At 34.5% G+C, this 25,006-nt stretch overlaps 2 protein-coding genes across 4 annotated transcripts in view; one reads left to right on the top strand and one right to left on the bottom strand.

Moving 5' to 3' along the window:
* The window catches only part of LOC129231201 (uncharacterized), a 175,412-nt gene that overhangs the window by 19,127 nt on the left and 131,279 nt on the right, over positions 1 to 25,006 (top strand). The window lies entirely within an intron of this gene.
* The window catches only part of LOC129231184 (uncharacterized), a 48,333-nt gene continuing 29,566 nt past the window's right edge, over positions 6,240 to 25,006 (bottom strand). For both annotated transcript variants that reach the window (XM_054865433.1, XM_054865441.1), the window contains exons 2-7: positions 22,259 to 22,341; positions 15,534 to 15,611; positions 15,408 to 15,449; positions 14,246 to 14,266; positions 7,353 to 7,412; positions 6,240 to 6,660 (exon numbers count right to left, since the gene is read on the bottom strand). In XM_054865433.1, coding sequence (XP_054721408.1) covers positions 6,256 to 6,660; positions 7,353 to 7,412; positions 14,246 to 14,266; positions 15,408 to 15,449; positions 15,534 to 15,611; positions 22,259 to 22,321 — 669 coding nt within the window. In that variant the 5' untranslated portion in view covers positions 22,322 to 22,341 and the 3' untranslated portion in view covers positions 6,240 to 6,255. The remainder of the gene's footprint in view (positions 6,661 to 7,352; positions 7,413 to 14,245; positions 14,267 to 15,407; positions 15,450 to 15,533; positions 15,612 to 22,258; positions 22,342 to 25,006) is intronic.

The following is a 25,006-nucleotide window of genomic DNA, read 5'->3' as shown; positions in this document are numbered from 1 at the left end:
TTTATCTTCCAAAGTTTGCAAATTGCTGCAGACACGCGTTTCGGAGCTTCAGCGAATCGTTTTTTCAATGCCACGAAGTGTGAGCTTTAGGAGGGAGCTTTTCCGAGGTGTGAGCTTTTCCGAGGAAAGGCGAACCCGCCTTTTCTCGGACGACTTCATCCTGAAGCTCACACTTAGTTGCATTGAAAAAGAGGTTCATTGAAACTCCGAAACACGGATCTGGAGTAATATGTAAGTTTTGTGCCAAAAAACGTTGCGATATCTTATTTTACTTTTCAAACATAAAGGTATTTATTCAATATTTAACACCAATGCAGTATCAGAACACTTTCTTAACTCGATGATGAATATTTGAAAACTCTACAGTGTAATCCAGCTCGGATGCGGCGGGGGTAGAGAGAGATAACAGTTTCTGAAACAGTTAAAAAAGTTGTAAACAAGGACTACAGTCAAATTTTGGGCTTTTAAAAGGGTTCTTTTGAAATGTTTTTTTTCTTCTAATTACTATGCTTTATAGTTGATTACTCCATGTTTTCAAAAGTTACAGCTTTGTATAAATTTCAGGCAATTTCTTTATATTGTTGATTCACACTAAATATTGAGCGAAATATAAAAAAATTTCTTTCTGAATTCGTCAACTGTATAAATTAGTCTTTTTAGAACAATTAATAGCTTTTTTATGCTAGGAAGGCACAGTAAACCATCAAGAAAACGAACTGATGTGTGCATCACATGACTTCTTTTTACTCCAATTTAATGTCAATTCCCCATTACTGGCAATTTTAATGTGATTCAATAGTTTACTCTCTAAATATCACCAACAGTGGCCAAATTGAAACCAGATTTAAAAAAAAAGAAAAATCGCCAAATTTGTCGCAATAAAACTTGGCGACAGAAATACTGGCGATATATTGCCGTATCTGCCAAATTATAACACCACTTGAGTTCACATCAAAATTAACAATGATTTCTCCCCCCCCCCCCAAAAAGGGGCAAAAGACCCCTTTAGAAATACCCGACTCGGGAATCGTCAAAATTGATATTTCGCGTGTCTATACGTTCTTAGGCACTTATCCACGTTTGCTCGAGTCGAACAAAAAAAAAAAAAAAAAACTCAATATTCATACGGGGGTGAGTAAAATGGAAATTAAGGTCGATTTCAGAGTGAAAATTATTTCGCGAATACAATACTTCTTTTTTACTTCCTTTTACAAAAAAGGAAGTATTGTATTCGCGAAAAAAAATTCACTCAAAAATCGACCTTAATTTCCGTTTTGCTCAACTACGAATGAATGTTAAGTTTTTTTTTCGACGCGATATCACGTGGAAAAGTGCCTAAGAACGTATAGACACGTGAAAGATCCATTTTGATGATTACCAAGTTAGTTACGACAAGTTTTCTCGTGACGTCTGTATGTACGTATGTATGTGCGTATGTATGTCGCATTACTCAAGAACGGTATGTCCTAGAAAGTTGAAATTTGGTACGTAAACTCCTAGTGGAGTCTAGTTGTGCACCTCCCCTTTTGGTTGCATTCGGGTGTTTCTAAAGGGGTCTTTTGCCCCTTTTTGGAGGGAAATCATTGTTAATTTCGATGTAAACTCAAGTGGTGTTAGAATTTGGCGGACACGGCGATAAATTGCCAGTCTTTTGGTCGCCAAGTTTTGCCGCCAACTTGGCGACAAATTCGGCGATTTTTAAAAAAAAATCTGGTTTCAATTTGGCCACTGTTGGTTGATATTTAGAGAGTAAACTATTTGAATCACATTAAAATTGCCAATAATGGGAAAATGACATTAAATTGGAATAAAAGGAAGTCATATGAGGCACACAGCAGTTCGTTTGTAAAAGGAAGTAAAAAGGAAGTATCGTATTGGCGAAAAAATTTTCACTCAAAAATCGACCTTAACTTTCATTTTACTCACCCCCGAATGAATATTGAGTTTTTTTTTCGACTCGACCACACGTGGATAAGTGCCTAAGAACGTATAGACACGCGAAATATCCATAATGATGATTCCCGAGTTAATTACAACGAATTTTCTCGTGAAGTCTGTATGTACGTATGTATGTGCGTATGTATGTCGCATAACTCAAGAACGGTAAGCCTTAGAAAGTTGAAATTTGGTACGTAGACTCCTAGTGGGGTCTACTTGTGCACCTCTTCTTTTGGTTGCATTCAGATGTTTCTAAAGGGTTTCTTTTGCCCCTTTTTGGGGGGAAATCATTGTTAATTTCGATGTTAACTCAAGTGGTGTTATAATTTGGCGGACACTTGGCAATATATCGCCTGTCTTTTGGTCGCCAAGTTTTGTCGCCAAATTGGCGACGAATTGCCGATTTTTTTTTTTTAAATCTGTTTCAATTTGGCCACTGTTTGTGATATTTAGAGAGTAAACTATTGAATCACATTAAAATTGTCAGTAATTTGGGAAATGACATTAAATTGGAGTAAAAGAAAGTCATGTGATGCACACATCAGCTCGTTGTAAAAGGAAGTAAAAATACTCCAAAATAGAACACGAAATTTTGACAAGACTATTTTTTAATAACGGTTGCTACTCTTTTCTGTTGATAACAAACTGCTTGCTGATAACGCTTTAACATCAGTTAGGCTTTCTGACGACTACAAAATCATGAACAACTGAGTTTTTGCTAATCTACGACATAGAAAACACGGTTGGTTTTAATTATAGGTCAAATTAGACCACCTTATTAGTTTATTTGTTTGATTACGTTACATATTTTATTGAAATATTCAAAAATATTACTGCTGCACAATGCAATTTCATTCACCCTTCATTATTTACAAGGGTAGAAAAGTTCTAAATTAAAAAATAAAAATAAATAAATTAAATTAAATTAAAAAAGAGAAATAATACTATATATTTTTGAACAACATCTAATCTCTCTTACAATTCTTCCCCTCTAAAGAACTATATTTCATCCTAATGATCTCATTTTGAACGGTGGTAATGCTTGTTGAGTCGCAAATACGCGAGGGTAAACTAGAGTTTGATTACCCGGGTTTTCCTTTTTAGCCTGATGAAACGTGAAAATTAGCTTCTTTTTCGTTATGGTAGAAAAGATTTAAGGCAAACTGTGAGAAAGACAGTATATCGTCGTCTCAGAGCAATAGTAGGATATCTTACTGTTATTCTGAGGCTCAGTTAGCTTACTCTTGATCTGAGGCTACGATGTATAATCTTTTTACAAATGTGTCCGGTTTTGAGAAAGTATATTTCTTTCGAAAAAGTGTTTTCTTATTCGCTTATGTTAACGGAACTAGAATTCAAGTTCTAATGTAATGACTTCCCAAAGGCATAAGATAGAAGCTTGTTTTATTAAATTTTACGTCCGGTTTCGAAAACGTTAAATCCCATGTTATTCTTTTTGTAGCATTGAATTAGATCGTGAAGATACTCGTGTAGAATTCTGATAAAATGTTTTTCAAATGGTTCTAAACAAATGGCCAGCTTGCATTTTCTTACGACATAAAGATTTTCAGTTAATAATACAATTTGTTCATGCATTATGTATTTGAAGTTAAATTTTTTAAAAAATGCTGATTCTAAATAACCAGTGCTGTTGTATACTAGGACAAACAAGACGTAGAATAATTAATTTAATTACAAAATTCATAATTTTTTTCCCGTTACTGGAAATTATTGAATTTTATTTGATTCCTATACACACATTCTCAAAGTAGAAGTACTATAAAAATAAAAATATTCTAATTTCAGTATCTATGCGAGTGATTTTTATTTCTTCTTGCGATTGGTTTTGTAAGGTGAAATCCATTCCCTTCCCTTATGCCCTTATGGCCAGTGTGGTGAATTGCGCATGACTAAAACATCAAAACTTCTGAGCTCAAAACGGAACATAACGTTCGATTGTTGACAGATGTTTAAATACATGACATTTATGGAAGAAACAAAAAAAGAATTGCACATTCCAAAAACGGTTTATTAGTTACTTTGAGGGTTGATAATAGTAATAAAAGGCAACAGCTCCATGTCTCTTTTAAAAATATCTACCTGAAATCAAGCTTGGTATCGATGTTGAGTTATTGTTATTCGAAAAAGGTATGTCGTAGAGAGTCAAAATTTGGTATGTAGACTCCTAGTGGGATCTAGTCATGCACCTCCCCTTTTGGTTGCATTCGGACGCTCCAAAAGGGGTCTTTTACACTTTTTTTGGGGGGATATCGTTGTTAATTTTAATGCAAAGTGAAGTGGTGCTATAATTTGACAAACACTTGGCGATGAATCGCCAGGCTTTTGGTCTCCAATTTGGAGGCAAATTTGTCGGGTTTTTTTAAAAAAAATCTGGTTTCAATTTGACCAATATTGGCATTATTTAGAGAGTTAACTATTGAACGATATTAAAATTGCCAATACTGTGAAAATTAATCTGTGTAAAACTCTTTTTTTTGCTTCGGTTCGCAACAAACTAGGTGTGAAAATATTTAAAGTGTTTCCTTGCTTACCCCAAGGCACTATTATCATGAAATTGGAGTAATAGGAAGGCATGTGATGCACACATCAGCTCGTTTGTTATTAGCAACATTTAATTACTTAAAGTGATACAAGCCCTCTATGTTTTTATTTAAGAACAAGGTTAGCTAGAAGTAAATAAATTTTTCTTTTCTGCCTTTATTAAGTTTTTAACTTTTTCTGTGAGCTAAACAGTTCGAATAAAAAAGAAATAAAAACAATACATTTCTCCCTTAGTTCATATACTACAAAATAAAAAACAGACCGGAGATATTATTGTGCAAATAGAAACGAAACATATATTCTCCATAAGTGTTTTATAAATGTAGTATAGTTCAATGTGCAGTATATCTCAGCGTAACAATGCAAATTCAGTGTTTAAGCTGGAACAATATATAAACAATAAAATTAAACACATAAAACCTTGGTTAAATTGAAAAAACAGCGTAAATTAAAGCACAAATTGACACAAAAATACAGCATATAGCTATTTCAAGGCTTGGGGGGGGGGGGGGGGTCACGTGCAGCTGTCATCTCCTATCGTGAATTCCTATTGGTTGACCTGTTTGGTATACAGGGTCTGCATAATAAGTAATGAGACTCATTTTTTTCCTGATGCGACTGTACCTCCCAATGGGTCACGAAAAATTCGGTTAGGTCGGTGGTGAGGGTTACTGATGGGACTCACTCTGATCCGCAGCCGCCTGGGAGTCCTTGTCCGGGAAGCATCGTCGTTTGCAGAGAACATTTGAGCAGCGTTACGCGATTAAGTTTTGTGTGGAACTTGGTAAATCAACCTCAGAGACTTTAAAGATGTGTAAGCAAGTGTTCGAACTAATTGTCTGTCAAAGACGCATGTGTTTTCGTGGCACGAGTGTTTCAAAGATGGCCAAGAGAGCGTTGAGGATGAATCTGAAGCAGGGTGTCCGTCAATTAGCTGAACAGACGCAAATGTGGATCGTATGCGTGTTGTGCTAAATTCGGACCGTCGTCGGTTAAGTGTGAGAATAATTTCAGATGAAGTTGGACTTGATGAAATGACAGTTCACAGCATCATCGCTAAAGACTTGAGAACTGCTAGAAAAACCTGCTTCATCCTCCAAGACTTCCTGCTCAATATAACGGTATCTCTACGCTTCCCCAGCACATCCACGGTCACTATTTAGCACCAGCAGACTTCTTTCTATTCTTGAAGATAAAAACCTTACTAAAAAGGCATCACCATGGAACTCTGGATGTCGTGAAAGCGAAGACTATTAAAGGACATTCTGGAAGCAGACTACAAAGCAATCTTCAAAGCTTAGAAAACATGCTGGGATAAGTGTGTGCAAGGCCAAGGGTCTTATTTTAACGAATTTTAGGTGTGAGTATTAATATCTGCGAAAAAACTTAGAAAACAGCTCAATCTCATTATTTTTTAAAAAGACCCTATAAATACCGTTGTCCACGTGGTTAACATTCAGTTCTCCCACGATTTTCTGCTTGTGTGCTGAGTTATTTGCTCTGATGAAGAGGCTGCATTGTAGCCTTGAAATAGCTATATGCTGTATTTTTGTGTCAATTTGTGCTTTAATTTACGTTGTTTTTTCAATTTAATCATATTGTAGCACAAAGCTTATTTGATCTTTTTTCACATAAAACCTTGTATGTGCATCGGAATGAAACAGCAATATTTTATACAAAAGTTTATTACCAAATACTTTTTACAAAGTAACAACTTAGAATTTTAGAACACGGATTAATTCACAATAAATTCCCTCAATTACTTTTGATATCCTCGTCTGCAACGGCAAACACAATCTCATGGTGGGTGATCTTGTACTCGCGACCATTAATTATGACCACTTCGTGAGCCACTGTTACGTTGACGTATTCGTTGCCGTTGTCATCAACTGTTATTTCTTCAGCTGGGCTGCTCGGAGATTCAAATTCATGATTCTTATTCTCCCCTTGTGATGTGTCATTATTCCAGTAAACTACGTGGGAGTTTTGGAGTGAATGCTTCTTCTCGTGTTCCTCATGGACAGAGACGTTCGAAGAAGTATTTTCTTCTGGAAGCTGGGCTACAGTTGTAGTTGGTTGTTGTTCTTCAGAAATGACGTCGACTGCTTGTCTTTTCACCCTGACATCAATTACAGTGTTTTTGGCTTGGGGATAATTTATCTGCAGAGTAAAAGAATAAGCTTTGGATATAACAAATTTAAAGCAGGAAATTACATTGCTCTAACAACATTTTTGTAACTATCCGTGTTCAATCTATTGAGGTTAATGAATATTTGTTACGCATTTTTTATACTGAGTCGTTTGCGTTGCATTGTATTCAGGGCCGGATTAACATATATTTACGCCCCTAGTCCAAACTTAGAAATTGAAGCGTTGGAAATGCAATTTTAGGCCATTAAAAACAATTTAACGGGAAATAATGGCATTTGGAACCTGCCCCGGAAAGTTTTCGAAATTGAAATACACTCTTGTTTGTCCCTGTCCGGGGTTAACTCGAAAACTAACGCCCGATTTCGTTGCAATTTTCAGTCTGTTGGTTAGTGCTGGGAAGGCTTATAAACCGTTTTCTAAAACATTCGACAAATAGTTCTTTTTTTGTTCGAAAAATGTAATTTTTAGGATCCAAAAGTTGATCTTTCCACCTGAAATAATTATCCTATCATCTCGATTTTATTTTCATTGGAAAGCGACAATGTACCGGTAAGACTTTTTTTTGCGCAAATTTCATTCTTCTTTGAATGAAGGAGGAAGTTACGAAAGTTCTGATTTAAAAATAAATAAATAAATAATAATAATAATAATAAACAAGATAATGTAAAAAAAAAAAAAAAAGGGAAAAAGACGAAACTTACTGCACAGTTCTGATCCAAACACGTTGCTTGAACGTATGTTACATTATAAGGGATAGTTGCCTGCAAGCAGAGAGAATGAAATTATCAATACGATTTCTAGAAAAGAGTTAAGTTGGTATTCATAATTAATTATTGCGAATCAATAAAAAAAAGTTTCATATAGCTTAGTTAAATCTGGGCGAAATTTCGACTTTCCGACCAAAAACATTAGAAAGAAATTTTAAACTGTCTGTTAAAGTTAAAGTTAAAGTACAGACGTGATAAGCATATTTTCTTATCACGTCTGTACTGAAACGTAGAGAAATCTTTTTAGTTCTCCATAAACAAAATTTGGTTGCAGAGAAATGTGGTTGATATTAGTACAACCTTCAATAATAACGCATACGGCAAGTATTAAAAATTCAAAGAATGGAAAGAGACTTATTTTAAGAGAAAATAATTTTGAGTGAAAAATATATGCCTTCAAATTTCAAAAATTTGTAAATTCAATCACCCAATCAACCAGTACATTCTTCAATGTAAAGTCTGCAAAAGTTCCCGTTCCTTATTCATAACTTTTCTCGAAATAAAAAACCAAAAATATGTTTAAAAGCTCTGGCAATTCTCTATTTTTCAAGGTGAAAATGTAATTTCTAGCGTTATTCTTTCAACTAAAACAGATTTAAATTTCTCTGGAGGCCCTATTAAAAGTTGTTCCAATTACTAAAAAAAATATCTCAATTTGATAAAATCAAAAAACTCGTTTTACCACATCCGGTGTGTCAATTGTAATTTTCAACAAAATTTCATGAAGCAAACCCGCCTGGATTTATATAGAATTGAAGTTTTTCGTAAAAAAAGTATTGTGAAACCAATAAACTTAAAGTAAGCTTTTCACCAGCCTCTTAACCGAAAACAATAAAAAATGCTTGACGGCTCAAAACAGCAACATACTGGATCCTAGCAAGACTCATGAATATTAATATGGCTTTTTAATATCTGTTATGCTGCTTTTTACTCAGAAAACATCTCTTGTGAATTTTTTAAAATTTTTATTGCAGAAAGATCTAACAGCACTCAAAAAATGTTTTAACATTTTTACGACATGCTTGAAGCGTCTATTTAGATTAGAAAAAAAGCCCCTTAATATTATGAAATGGTCCGCTTGAAGACCAAGCCTGATGCCATTAGATTTCTTTTTGTAATGTAATCTTAAAGATATCTTTTTTACATTTTTTTCTTCAAGAAGCTTTTACAAGTACTCAAATATTGGGAAAACTTTTTTTAAAAATGGTCCTTTCGAGCACCATATTCACTTTTCTGTAACGAGTTTTAAAAAAAAATCCCCTTAAAATAACATCCTTTACATTTTATCCATTCTGACTAACTGATACATCAAGCATGTTTATTATGTTCGTTAGAATTAACAATCTTTTAATTTGGTATGAAATAAAATTATCTGGTGCAATTCAATCTTTTCAAGGATTGCAAGAGAAATAGTAAGGGCGTTCATTAATAAATTATAAATTACACGGAGCACGAAAAATGTAGAATGCTTCAAATACATAAATCTAGTACACACGATCTTCAGTTTTCCAAAAAACAAGTTTTCAATAAAAGTCTATTTACGTTCTTTTAAATAATTATTTATTGCCATAAAATAAATTGACTTCACGTTTGGTCAAGCGCAAAATTCGTGTTTTTTCATTAAAAAGACTGTAATTCATTGTACTTATTACTTCATTGGGACATTCCTAAAGAATTATGAATAACGTTTTGCGTTCATACACACAAAAAAATAGTGTCTAACATAAAAAAAAGTATTACTGAAGATACGGGTTGTCAAAGTTTTTTTAATTAAATCCTTCGCTAGTTGAACATCCTTGTTTTCGAAGAATCCGTATAATTGGCAGGTGCTTGTACTTAAAGGATGTTAAAAAATACTCAATTTTCTATTAAGTAAGTATTTTCTTCCATTAAAATCATCTCGAATTCTTATTTAATTATGTAAATAAAAACGAAACTACGTGCTTCATTTCTCTAGTTATCAAGAGTTTATCTATCAAGAGAGTAATACCATGAGAGTTTTATTCCATTCAAATTTTCCAATAAATTTATCCTGATTTATGACGTAGATTTTCAAGCTTAACCAACTGGATAAGGTTAAAGTCAAGAATGCAAAATCTTGATATTTTTCAGTAAAACTTATATTTCAAAATGCGTATAAGTACTCGACTGGCTTTTTTGCATTTATTCACTGTCAATTCCTCAGTCGAGTGCTTTCAAGACTGCCAATAGCAGATAGACAAAAAGTGGAAAGCGTGCTCGGAAAAAGTTAGAATGACATACATAGATCTTTTCCAGATATAAATTACACTACACAATTAATCTTGCCACAAAGAGAGACTAAAATCCCCTACTGTTTTGTTGAGATAATAAATGCAGTAAGTAGATAAAAAGAGACAGGTTTTGTCCCAAAAGTGATGAGCCTCATTTTTTTTGCCACGCGAATATACCACGCACACCTACGCGACCGGTTGGAAATAGTGGAGGGGACTCGAAGCTTTCCAGAGATGCCCCCCCCCCCCGCGAACTCTCGGAGCGATGCCAAGTCGTTTTTAGTGAACCTCGGCGCACAGCCTCGTCGTGGTGTATAGGATGGAGAAAACTTTGGAGCAAAGCTATGCTATAAAATTTTGCGTCAAACTCCAAAAGACGGAGATGAAAACGTTTGATATGTTCACTCAGACCTTCGAGGATGATTGCTTGTTGTATTCGCAGGTCAAAAAGTGGCACAAGTCGTTTAAGGAAGCCCGGGAGGAAGTGGCCGATGAGGTTCCTTCTGGTCATTCATCATCATCGCGAACGGACGATAATGTCACTGGTGTGGGAGATTTGCTGAACAAAGGTCGCCAAATCAGTGTTCGTTTGATGTCATAACAATTAAATTTGCCGAAAACAGATGTTCATCGAATTGTTACAGAAGACTTGGCCATGACGTGACGTTTGTGCGAATCTTGTGCCAAAAGTCTTGACCGACCGCCTTCGATATCTCTTACCTTACCAGGATTGGTGCTTTAACGGTGCCACAGATCCCCTATAGCCCTGGTAGACTTCTTCTTGTTTCCAAGGGTGAAAAGGGATCTGAAATGATAGCATCTGGAAACCCTAAACAACATTCATAAGACCACGACGAGTTCTCTGCGCGGTGATTGACTAGAAACAACCTCCCACCGATTCGAGAGTTCGTAGGCGACTGAACCAGGCTTCTCTTTAAAGCTTCGAGTCACCTCCACCATTTCCAACCAGTAGCGCAGACGCGCGTAGAATATTCGCGTGGCAAAAAAACTGGTGCCCATTACTTTTGGGACAAACCCTGTACACTCATTTTCCAACAGTATAAAATGAGAGAGAGCTTTTTAGCATCAGCAATATTTAAGAACAATGCTGCCGTGGGCAGGTAAACTGCAGAATCTGCAGAAATGAGTTTTCGAGATATTTGAAAAATCGTGTTTTGGATACAATACTAACAAAAGGAAAATGTTTTAACGATACGTTTTTTTCACGCTTGTTTTTTCAGCGGAAAACAAATAAGCAAGCTCGTACACTAAAGCTAATGTACAATAGATGACAAAAATGAGAAAAAATTAAAAATGTTACCCTTTACTTGCCCACGGCAGAATGTTACGTCACATGAAAATTTCACCAAAGCGGTTTTGTTAACTTTTGCCCTCAAAATTTTTGTTAATTTCTGATGCTACATTTTACGTCACACTGGAAAATAAAATGTATTTCCCTTTACCGCGAGTATGCGCGATCTCTAGCTTCGATGTGCTGGAATTTTGTGCCCCTGCCCTTTTCTTCGCGTCTCTGCTTGATTTTAGATAAATATAGATGTTTGTGGGATGGAAATACTTTTTCATTGCTTAATAGATTTTTAAAATGCTTTCGTATGCCGTGTAATAACCATAACCTAGACACAAGCATATAACTTTGATTGTTATTCGACCCACTAATAGGTATTTTTCACCAACTAGACAATATGCCTGGATGTACAGTTTAATTTACTCAGTTTATTCTGCCGAGGGCAGTAACTGCAAATTTTCACTTCTTATTTTTTAAAAACATTTTTATCATTATTATACGTTAGTTTTATTGCACACTAGTGGTACCCGCACGGCTTTGCCCGTAATAGAAAAATTAATAGGCCTTTTGGTTCGCCTGTATATTTACAAATAATGTATGGTGAATTTCTCGCCAATTAGCCTGTGCCCATGTTACAGTTCCACGTTATGATAATTTCGTAATTTACTCGTCCATCTTATGATAATTTTGTTCTTAAAATTGGAATAGAAAAAGAACCACATCGAATTTTTGAAAAATCGCTTCGAGGTGCACACCCCTATGCTACAAATTAACTTTGCACCAAATTTCATGAAAATCGGCCGAACAGTCTAGGCGCTATCTTCGCGTCACAGAGATCCTGACAGACAGAGATCCGGACAGAGAGAGATCCTGACAGACAGAGATCCGGACAGAGACTTTCAGCTTTATTATTAGTAAAGAAGTTTGCTTATTTGGATTCCGCAGAACAAAAAGCGCGAAAAAACCGTGTAATTCCAACTTTTCTCTTTTGTTAGCATTGAATCCAAAAATACGTTTCTTCAAATATCTTGAAAACTCATTTCTGCTGATACTACCATTTACTTACCCACGGCTGTATTGATCTGTATTATTTTAGATACATTTGATGGGTATTCGATCAAGCTGAAAGGTACTTTCTAAGAGAGACACTGTAAACAGTAATTTTTAAGCTTCAAGAAGACTAGCTTATTTAGCTTCCGTCCAATTGAAGCTGCGAAGCTGAATCCCTTTTCCAAACATAAATTACACTACACAATTAATCTTGCCTTAAAGCGAGACTTAAATCCCCTACTGTTTTGTAGAGATAATAAATGCTGTTTTTAAGAGGGATTGTTTTGTGATATTTTCAGACGCGTCAAGATGACATATTAGTCGGTACGAAAAATTTAGTTCTAAGGAAAATTGACGAACTTATAACTCCGGGCGACCTTCTACACTGCCTTATCAATGATATATTATTCATTTGCAGCGTATTGATCATCAATAATGGAAGATGTTTTTCTATTCCTTACATAAATAGTACCAGAATAAAATTTCTCGGATATATTTCAGTTGATTTACGTGAGTTATTCGTTATTGTACAAATTTTTTTTCTAAATTGGTAAATAAGCGAAAGGTTTTTTTTTTGGTCTAAAAACAACTAACTAAAATAATAATTAAGATTTCAATAAATTTACGTAAGTTGTTCGTTTTTGTACAATATTCTTGATGAATTGATAAAGAATCGAGTTTTTTTTTTGTCTAAAAACAACTAAAATAATGAAATTTACTCGGATAGATTTCAGTCAATTTGTTTGAGTCATTCGTTATTGTACAACAACTTTGCTGAATTGGTAAATAAGCGAGTTTTTTTTTTAAATCTAAAAACAACTAAGGTAAACACACCAGTAGTGGCCAGTGCATCAGTAGTGGTAACTTCAAGGTTTAAATTAGAAAAAATAGGATTCCAGGTGTCCCATTGGATTAAAAGTGCACTAAACGTGCAAGAGCTGTTACCTCATGCACGTTTGAATCTATTGGGAAAACTGGAATCCTATTTTTTCAAATATAAGCCACAAAGTGGTCACTACCAAGCACTGGCCCTACCAAGCATTACTAAGCACTGGCCACTACTTGAGAGTTTACCTTAACTAAAATAATAAAAATTACTCGGATAGGTTTCAGTCAATTTACGTAAGTTATTCGTTACTGTGCAACATTTTTGCTAAATTGGTAAATAAGCGAGGTTTTTGTCTAAAAATCACTAACTAAAATAATAAAAAAATACTCGGATAAACTTCAATCAACTTACGTGAGTTATTCGTTATTGTACAATATTTTTGCTGAATTGGTGAATAAGCGAGTTTTTTTTTTTTTTTTTTGTCTAAAAACAACTAACCAAAATCTTGATGCGCACTGAAGATTGTTTCTTTGGTAACAAATACTCTACCATATTTCCAACTGAAAATGCTCAATTTTATCCCTGATTGATTTTTTTCATATGTGTAATGGATTTCGTGTTATTGTTTCATGTGTTACAGTATAATCATATTGCGAAAATATTTCCTTTTTGTTTCTCCTCTTGCTGATAAATGTAAGATTTCGACATCTTACTGTCATATAAAGTCGATCATAATGACAGATAAGTTGCGCATCTCAGTATACGTCACTGAGAGTGGCATCATTCAAATCGCTGACATTCCTGAAGCTCAAATCTTTTTGCATTGGAAAAGAGGTTACATGTAACCTCGAAACATGTTTCAATTTAATTTTTATGCTTGTGTCATAAAAATTTATTCTAAATTTTTATAAAAATACGTCAGTTCTAACCAAATTTCATTGATGCGTTAAAAAGAAAAGATTTAAAACATAATGCAGGAAGATATATGCTTTTTTGTGTTTCAAAGCGGTCTAGATCATCATTTTTATTGTATTTTCTGTGGTTTTGTCCAACTAAGTAAGCAACTCCCTAATGCAGACTTATTTTTAAATAAAATCTTGAGCTTCGTCTTTTTTGATATCTTAATTCTTTTGTTGACACCCATATTACAAGGTTTACGCAATAATTAAACAAAGCCATCAATTCACATAAAGGTTTTTACCCTTTCAATGTCAACATTAAATAATTTTAATAATTTAATGTCCTATTTATTTTACAAAAATGATGAACAATGAAGGTAGTGGTCAAAATAATTAAGAACTGAGCGAAAAATATGAATGAAACTTCAGAAACTTAACTTTGAAGATATAATTTTGAGACATTATAATGACAAGTAACTGTGAGTACTTACTGCATCGACGCAAGCACGCAGCTGAAAAGAAAATAAAACTTTAGAAATTGATAGAAAACTTCATTTTTCTGGTCATAATTCAAAACACGTGTTAAAAAGTCCCAAAAATGCACAAATTGCAATTCTGAGAACACAATAAACCTCTTTCAAATTCCAAAGAAATGAGAACATGTATGACAAGACATCCGACAAAAGCCAAACTAATCGGATGTTGTTCATCCACAATAACATGAATTTTTTCAGTGAAAAGAGGTTCCGTTTTCCTTATGCCATTCGTATACTCTTTTCTGCATTTTCTCATTGCTTTTCAGGATTTTTTAACACATTGTAGAAAACTAAATTTTTTCTTTATAAATAAGTATTTTACAGTATATAGATCGGAAATTTTATTTGGGGTGTAATTTCTAGTATACCTGTAATCAATTTTGAGCAACAATCATTATAATACACAATACTTGTATTTTATCCATACTTTTTATGCTTTCGTAAGTATTATTTCAAAATGCTTGCAAGTGCCACAGTTTGAAGACAGTTAGAAGTTGGTATTATCTGTACATATTTTCATACATAGAGATATGTTGCTACGTTTTTTTTTTATTTTTTATTTTTATCAAGGTGTGGAAATACTCCTTGACATTTTTAGAGGAGGGAAATTCGTCGGAGAGGAGCGAAGTATAAAAAAATAATGAGAGTCCGTAAAAAACTTTCTAAGTCTGAAATAGAAGATGCTAAGGAAAGCAGAGATGAACAATATTTTGAATTTAGACGTTTTCAATGTTCGATATTTTGCATTAAAAATTAACGAAACATTCGGATTCAAAAATTTCTATTTCCTTTTCAATTTTTCACGGTGCTAATTTTTTATTAAAAATACAAAGCGTGAAAATACACTTGACTTTTGAGGCGTATTTTCGATTTTCATAGAGTGAAATTCCTTTGTAGAGGCGTTGAAAATTTCTCTGCATACATACATAAACTAATCGCTGGGCATGAATTTGCAATAAAGATGTAACAATACAGTAATATAATAAGCGATAGGGACTTTTAAAATGCCTTCTTATGGAAATCATCTTTCCTTCACATACTGTAAATCTGGGATTGAAATTAAATTAACAAATATTGAAATTAATTATCGTGAGCAAAAATTATGAAATATACTTACAATGTTATCAAATGCACTGTTGGGACAAAGAAAACATTTTGGCTGAAAAGAACAATACATAATTAGCGATAAGTGCTTATTTATATATGACACAATATTGAAAACAAAAGAAAAAACAAAAATTACTGGAAATTTTGAAGGGTCAGTTGAATACACACAGACGTTTGAAAAGGTTTCCTTTTGCTTGGTAAATGGAAGTTGCAGCTGAAAATAAAAATAATGAGATTTGAAAATGACCAACTTTGTGCAGACTGAACCAGAAAGACACACATGGCAAAAAAAGTCTTGGAAGAAATACAGTATACAGGATATTGCAACATATATTTTTTTTAAATTGAAAAACAGAAAAAAACCCATTTTATGAAACATAACGCGCTTTATTTTTTAAATACAGTTGGTGCATATCCAAAGCTTTGTTTTAGTATTGTAGCAGGGGTACCCAACTCCCAAGTGCTATTGCTTACCCCCTCTCAAATGAAGCAGTGAGAAGCAAAGGGATGCAAGTGGACTATTTTAAGTTTCGAGAAAAACGCGTTTAAATATCAGATCCTAGGTAGGCTTTCATTGAAATTGGTTTCTAGATCATGCTGTACAGCAGCACCTACCAGGGATACTAGTACAATCTCTTGCCCCAAGACACAGGCGAGGTTCACCTACCATCTGTACTGGTTATCTCCAGATTTTTAATTTTGCCACATGCATCCCTTTGCTTCTCACTACCTCAAATGCTTTACGAAATACTTCCCAGAACGAGAGCATCCAAAAATGAAATCAAAAATCCTCCCAAATTAATCCCCCTAAAAACTTCAATGGCGTAGCCTGTGCTATGGAACCCCCTCGTGAGCACCCGTGACATTAAGTAGGTCATATACCTTTTTTTTATGCGCTGAATAAGCCTATTTGTGTTGCTTCTCATATCTCCTACTGGCAAAACAGCTGGTATATGGGCAGTTTTGGTCGGGATGTTGAAGTTCAGGTCTTAGGTTCCTTGTACATTTGTGTTACGAAAAATATTTTGAGGACCAAAATGGACGGAGAGGGATAGGCATTCCAAAACACTCTTTATTGAGGTAAGGCGCCCCGAGAAGCCATTGTCAGTTCGGCAGCCTTCAAGAACAGCCATTGATCCTGAAGGGTGAGTCGTTCTCTATCCTGGTGAAACTAAATGTCCTCTAAGTCAAATTCACAATATTGTGGGGGAAAATGATGACTTTAACAGTATATGAACAGTGGTGGGGGGGGGGGGGTCAGCAGAGTGAAACAAAAATTTAGATATGTTTCCATATTATGTTTAAAACATGAACGAAAATTTTGATTCTTAAAATGGATCCTTATTGCATTTTGAGTTTTGAAATATTTAATGCAGCCGGACTGCTGCATTAAATATTTCAAAACTTCAAAGCTGCATAACAGTAGCGATAATATTCCGTTTCGGAGCCTTCATGAAAGTTATTCATTTTGGGGTGGCAATTCATTATTGGTGTAATTAAACTTGATTTCTCCAATAATGGCATACCTGCCCAAAAAAAGTGACAAATAACCTTCTACTTCCAATGAAATTCGAAGCTGCTGCTGATTATCATGTGACAATAAGACAAAATCTGTTTTATGTTGGCGGCTGGTAAGCAACCTCATGCTATAGCTACCAAATGTCTGCTTCTTGAATAAAATCAGTTCTGTCAAGTAAATGTATTTATTCTCGTTGAAAAACTGTTTTTCTCTCTTTGTAACCTATGTAATTTTCGTTGCAACGTACATTTACTACGATGCATTTTTTATACTACACACGCAATATAAAACTCTTTGGAATGTTTGGGGATTGCTTCAAATATTTGAACATCAAATAAAAATCATTTTCCAATACTCTTTATATATCATATTTCTTACTATTTCGTATTTTGAATTGTACTTTATATTGTACTTATAACATTCAACTATTGTATGAGAAATTTCACACACATACACACACACACAAAAAAAAGTAACTTCAATTTTCTCATTCTTTGATATGGTTGTTGAGTTTTCATTATTTTATATCAGAAGTTTCAAAAGTTCCATTATTTTATTTGAGAAACTGATTGTTACTCACACACTTTTTGAGAAATAAATGAGCACAAGTAATGCAAAAATACTTCATAAACGGGGATATCTCTTTTATACTTTTGCTGAATTTGAATAAGTGCCTACTTCAATTTAAGGCAGTCAATTTTCAAAGTGCATTTTCACATTTGACAAAAATGTGTTCTTTTTTTCACTTTATGAATGTAAATCCATATTTCATGAGTTGTAATAGAAAAGACACATGTGAAAAGCTTACAAAGAAATTTGTGTTCAGGAAATTCGTTGCTCAGAATCGCTTGGGATTGTATGTATATGATTTGTGTCGTCTGACATAAACAACAGTAAGCCGAAACCTTTGCAAAAGTGTGTAGGAATTATGAACAATTGATAAATACTACAATAGTAATGCTTTTAAGCTGAATTGTATTCTGGATGTTTCGCTTTGTTTACGTGATATATTTTAATGTCTCGCAGCGCTTTGTTTTATTCTAGTTGATTTCATTGCAACATATTTTGGAACAATCGTATCTTTTTAACTAAAACAACTTCGTTTTGATATCTTTTATGACTTATATTATTTCAAGTTTGTTTAATTTTGGAGAAGTTTTGCATGGATATTATCCTGAAAGTTTAAAGAAGTTTCTCAAAAGTTTGGAAAAAGATGTTTGATGAACGCCAAAAGAATTGTTTCATCGTAGTGATTATCAAACTCTATGTCGCAGCACTTAAAAAACCCTTTAAAACCTAGTGGCTTCGTCTGAGTCTAAAAAGAGCCTTTTATTGAGCAATCACGAATAGCTCAATGTTTTTCATTTGACCATAGTCAATGTTCTGTCCATTTTCAGCGACGTTGAAAAATATTTACTGATGAACAGATGAATATCATTTTCAATATTGATGATGGAAATTTCGGATACTTTTGCTACGCGTGTCGCCTTCCTTAATTTTGGCAAATGTCAGCTTTATCTACCAATTGAGGATTTTACTACCTCAAATTAACCGAATGCCCCAAATATCTAAACGATAGTTCAGCCCACAACATCCATTATCCAACACACAACATCCAGCATATGGCACACAATATCCAGCATGCAAGACACAACATCCAGTACCTAGCACACAACATCCTGCATCCAACGCATATCATCCAGCACACATCCTCCAGCCTCGGGAACCTGGCATGAATTTAAATTGAGAAAATTCTAATTATGTTTTTCACAATTATGATTGCGGTAGGAGCCATTTGTAGAAACAAGAAACCCAACGAAAAGGGTTCTGTTGCAATTCGTGACTGTGAAAAACATAGTTTTAATTTTCACCATTCAAATTATTATTATTATTTTTAGCACAGTGGCTTCAAATGTGCTGAGCTTAATACTTTTGTGTTCTGTGCCTCAAAGGCTTAAGTGTTCCGTAAGATTCTTCAAGTGTTCCGACTGTGCGAATACCCGTGCATAAGTTACGTCAGTAAGTTAGTAGTAGAGCGGAATCTCAACGAACTAATTGGGACTGAGCCATGCTCATATTCCGAAAATTTCAGATTTTCCAGGTAGCCTATTTAAACTCTTCTTATTAGTTTAATAGTAATCTGTAAGTTATTATTTTAAGTTAGTAATAAAAATTTTTTGCCCGACTGAATGCGTCATCTATGCATAAGAGGTGAAACATTGCGTCATCAAACTGATTTAGTTCGTTGCGTTAACGAAAGATTATCAAATTCAGTTTTACGTAAAAAAACACAGAGCAGTACTCTACCGTGTGCAGGTAAACGGCAGTAACTGCAGAAATGAGTTTTCGGGATAGTTGAAGAAACGCGTTTTGGATTCAATACTAACAATAGGGAATTGTTGAAATTAGACGTCTTTTTCGCGCCTTTTTTTCAGCAGAAACCAAATAAGCGAGCTTGTACAATAAAGGTAACGTACAATAGATGACATAAATGCAAAAAATTGAAAAATGAAAAATTTGCAGTTACTGCCCTTTACCTGCACACGGCAGTACTATGCAAAACATTTAGCAAAAGTAGCTAGTATTAAAAAACTAACTTAGCTTTTGAACGCAGTTATTGAATGTTTCCTTTTTTGAAATCTAATTTTAGGTTTGTACTTCACAAGCTAATCGGATTGTTCGCAATTTCGGATCTCCAGTGTTTAGATTTCTAAAGTTTCGCTGTACTTTAGTCAGCTTATTATTTATACCCGTTGGAAAACTAGAAATACAGGTTAACCCTATTGCGGATTTTTTGGCAAAAAGTAAAATAATTTGAAGAATTCTTTAAATTGTTCTAAAAGAAATTTGGGAAGCAATCCGAAGGAGGATTGGGGATCCGAAGGAGGGTAGCAACTTTTATATTTATTCTCTCATATCCAATCCACCCATATTGTGATGGCGGTCAATGGTGTATTTATTAAATTGTGTAGGCATCTTAGTTAAAACGGATTTCATCAGATATATACACTGAAGCACCAAAAATAACTGGTGTACCTTCTAAAAATCGTGTTTCATCTCCGCAAGTGCGCAGAAATGCTCTAACATGGCGTGACAATGATGCGACTAATGTCTGGAGGTAATTTGCACCACAAATCCTCCAAGGAAATCCACAAATCACTAGTCGTACGAGTTAAGCTCTGATCTCACCTGAACAGCACGTAGAAAGGCATCGCATATATGCTCAATAATGTTTAGTTCTGTTTAAGTCTAATTTAAGTGGTCAATTGAAGTGTTTAAAGTCATAACAGTGTTCCTGCTGCCTGTCTGTGTCAATTCCTGACGCGTATGGTGAAGCATTGTACTGCTGGAATCGTCCATGTCCTTCGGAATGCGCAATGGACATGAATGGGTGTAGATGATCGAATTAGATATCTATATATTCAGTAAGTTACCACCCTATAGCCAGGGCTAAGGCAGAAATACATGAAATACACCGCCAGCTCAGTCAGTTCCAGCCGAGGACTGCAGTTTCGTGCTTATTAGCACTCATCAGCCCGGCATAGGACTAACCGAGCTGGAGGCGGAAAACCTCTTAAGGAAGCCAAGAGAGTGCTAATAAGCACGAAACTGCAGTCCTCGGCTGGAACTGACTGAACTGGCGGTGTATTTCATGCATTTCTGTCTTAGCCCTGGCTATAGGGCGGTAACTTACTGAATATTCCTGCCTTGCCTGCAAAATTCGAGTTGAACCGAACCATTGTTTCGGTCACTCGTCTGGTCATTGCTAATTCTATGTTAGCTACCAGTTTGTTTGGCTTCCTTAAGAGGTTTTCCGCTTCCAGCTCGGTTATTCCTATGCCGGGCTGATGAGTGCTAATAAGCACGAAACTGCAGTCCTCGGCTGGAATTGACTGAGCTGGCGGTGTATTTCATGTAGATATCTATATGTTTGTTACCTATCAAATAATTATCAAGACGTATCAGGGGTCCAACATCACTTCAACTGACATCGTAGTGACATGACAGAGCATCCATCGACTTCAACAGTCCCTTGATGACATGAAGGGTCAATGGATTCATAAGGTTTCCTCCAAACTTGTGCACGCCCCTCTTCCCAATCCAACTGAAAATGAGACTCGTCAAACCAGGCAACGTGTTTCCAATCGGCAACAGTCTAATGGTGGTGTTGAGACGGGCTCAGGCGAGGTATAAACTTTGTGTCGTTCAATCAACGATGGTTCCCAAGTCGGTCTTCGGTCAAGCTTTCTCCGGCTATCGTGATATCTGCTTTCTGTTTCAAACCAGTTCTATGTTTTACCAGATTCCTTATATGTTTTACCAGATCCCAAGGAATGGTCGTAAAATGAATTTCAAATTCAATCAAAACCTCGAAGATACTATGGCCCGACTTTCACGCTCGAACAATAACACAAAGTTCAAACTCACTTAAATCTTGATAACCTGCCATTATTAAAGTACCCGATCTAAAAACCTTGACAGACACTTTTTGTCTAATATAAAAACCACTGATCACATTAGTGTGATTTGTTCCACACCTCTGTCATTTGCATTACATGCGTATAACAATTATTTTGGTGTTGTAGTGTATTCCTTTCAAAGTTATTATCATGTTCTATTTTCACAAAATATTTGATTGGTGCTTAACCGATTAAGCGAGTGAAACTCTTGAAAATTTGTCTTGTATTTAGTATGCCTCCCAGTTTTTAAACTTTCAATGGTGCGCTGTGTCGAAAAAAAGGAAGGGAATCATTGCCTTAAGGTTTTTGCAAATCTGCTCATTTGAGTGCCCATTGTTTAAATTTTAAGCTGCTAAAGATCGCAAACGGCTTTTGTTTATACTAATGTAATTATTCTTTATTTAAGCTGGTGATTTGGAATGCTCGAAATTAGGTTTTTCATGGCGACTTAATGCTATCTTACTTTATAATTGAATATCATGAGAAATTAAAAAGTTGATGACCGCCAGTCCAACCCCTCTTTTGTGCATAAAGTACGTTTTTCTTTAGTTTTTACTACTTTTACATGCTTAAACAGTCGGTATTTGATACATACAGTCAGTAAAGTGCTTTACATGTCTATACTTCTGGATACATGATCCGGCATTTAAAAAAAACAGCTTTTCTTCTCTTTTTCTAAATTTAAAGATCGTACAACAGCTTCATCTATTTTTCATTTATTTACTGCTAAAACTGCTCGAATTAGCTTGTATTATGACCTTCTGCAGATGACCTAATACATAAACGTTTTTTGCATACTAATTTCGATTCATTGTGCACATATATGAACAAATGAAAGTATGATCCCACTTTCTATCCGAGCATTTGAATTTAAATACTCACCGATGGAATAAGAAAAGCCATTGTAGAAGACAAAGAGCACCACAAAACGATTAACTTCTTCATATTTGGGGATGACAGTCAATCTGGAAAGTATGAAGACATTTAATGAAAAGCAGTTCAAATTATAAAAGAAAAATTTTGGGCAGAGGAATTTATCGATCTAAGTTCGTTGAAAGCAATTAGGCAGCGGTTAGAGTGCTGACACTTTTTTTTCTGGTCTTAGATTAGAAAAGAGTTTGCAAGAACACACTTAGGATTAAATTCTTGTAGTTACAATCCAAGGTGGTAGGTTAAGCCTAAGAAAAGATATTTAATAAATATCACTTGAGTATTTAGAACAGTCAATTAAGTTTTTATTAAAAAGTACGTTTCATGAACCGCAGTCCAAAATATAAAAGACAAATTTCTTGATGATGAATTTATTGCTTAAATTTCGTTGAATAGTGTCGATGCTTTTTACTGGCACCATTATGTGGCGTATGGATCACCATGACGTGGGTGTGATGATTGTCCGGGTTGGGATTTGAACCACGGACCTTTATGATGCTAACCCAGTGCTTTAACCACTTAACCAAAAGGACCTCAAGGTTCGGGGGCAAAGTTAGGTTATGTGCTCTCTGACGTGCGCCGCATTTATAAGAAAAAAAATATGGTAGAACATTACTGGAATTAAATTCTTGCATTTACAATTCAAGGTGGTAAATTAAGCTTACGAAAGAAAGTTAATAAGAACTAATCGAGAAAAAAGAGCAGTTAAAATTACTGTGAAATGGGGTTGAGTTTAACTGCAGGAGTGAGTGTGCCGAACATAATGTGTTATAGCTATGCGAGTATAAGAGGTAGGATGCGATTTTTATAACAAGTGGGAAGTTTATGATGCATTGTACTCTGTTTTAGTATACACGTAACTTAATCTAATATACTGGTATTGGTACAATATCACATGGCCCAATCTCACCCTACTGCCAAAAACTCACCACATTCGACGGTAGTACCAAAAGTGTTCATGGGAAAAAAAAAAAAAAAAAAAAAACTTGATTCATCAGTAACGGATTTATCATATCGCAACAGTCGCACTGCGAGGGTCTCCCGCCGAAAATGGAGTCCTTATTATACTGAGGTGTTTGTGCCTCTCGAAGAGGTCCAAAAAGTGCAAGTAAAATATTTCATGTCGTTCAGTTCATCTCAAAGGATACCCTTAAAAATTCCCTGCGACGGGCCCCGCTTTACAGCCACATGAAATCGATCGAAATTTGGTACACATAAACTAGCTCCCAAAAGTGTTCGCACACCTACGACTTTCAATGAAATAGAACCCTATCCATTGGTTAGAATTAATATTTCGAAAAATGTATTTAATTACAAGATCTATAATAAATTTTCAACAAAACTACAGGAAAATAAAAAAAAATATATACTAAAACTTAGTTTTTTAAAACTCAAAAATCAAAAAGTGCCGGAAATTTTATCTCACAAAAGTTTTTGTACACTTTACAAAATGTCTATATATTACTGAATAATCTAACTTTGTATCAAGTTACTATTTAGTAGAATATCATGCAGTATCGACAACACCTTTTAAATGTCCGAGAATAAATTTCATTCTCTTTTCTTTCCTTTTTTTACGTAATTTCTGAGTAAGTGTTCAACCACACTTCGAGTCTTACTGTTTCTAGCTCTATTTTCGTTTCAAAATCATATTTTCGTAATCTAGCCTCCAAATAGCTTTAAATATGTTACATTAAGTTCAAATCTGGAGATTGAAGGGGCATTTTCTAAACTTCAAGGCAATTTTTGAGGCACTAGACGCAAACGTTGAAAACCGTGTGCTTCTTATCGTTATCTTGATAAAAAACAAAAATGTTTCTGATAACCAAATTTTTGGCTAAGAGTTTAAAATTGGTTTTTAAAATATTTAAATGAACAGCATAATTCATTATTTCATAAAATAATTCAAAACTACCAAGTCCTGATACAATATTTTCTTGTATTTACAATTATACAACAATTTAACCAAAAATGTTAAATTTTTCTTCATCTGTAAATAAGACGTAATTTCAAAACGTTTTGAGCTTATTTATGATTGATTTTATGACGAAAATCGTAAGCTTTCTGTTTTTTGCACGGCCAAGAAAATTTCTGCGGGAAGAGGTCTCATTTAATCCAGCTAAACAGAGAACTTGGCGAACAATTTTAGGTGAAAATTAGATGCAAAAATTTTTATTTAACTCTGCAGAAACTTTTACAGCACTCAAATGTGTATTTTTCCTAAATGTTTTAACTGTAAATCTTCGATCACGCTTTGTCAACTTTGCCGGTTGACCTTTTCTTACCTTGTTTTTGGTCCAATTTTTATATTTAAAGCATTTCATCAAGCACTTTACTATAGAATGAAATAAATTAACTAATTTAGAGACATTTAAAAAAAATTGTAACTCTACTTTGAGGAAAAATTCAAATTTCGAATGGTGTTTTTTTTTTTTTACGAATACCAGCCATTTTAAAGTAATGAGCACAGTATTAAGGAATTAAAAAAAAAAAAAAAAAAAAAAAACAAGCCAAATGACTTTTAAGGGTCTACATAATACAAAATAATAAAAAAAAACGACACATGAGAGTTTTAATCATGATTTTGTTCGAAAATATTTGAGTGTACGATGACTTTTGTGCCGTATTATTTCTCTGTCTCTTCGTTTTTTGACCCATTTCAAAAAGAAGATCCGTCAATATTTTGTAAAAACTACAGGG

This window comes from Uloborus diversus, chromosome 1, assembly GCF_026930045.1.
Source record: "Uloborus diversus isolate 005 chromosome 1, Udiv.v.3.1, whole genome shotgun sequence".
Taxonomy (NCBI): domain Eukaryota; kingdom Metazoa; phylum Arthropoda; class Arachnida; order Araneae; family Uloboridae; genus Uloborus; species Uloborus diversus.
The sequence above is the reverse complement of the archived record's forward strand: the minus strand, read 5'-3'. Positions and strand labels throughout refer to the sequence as shown.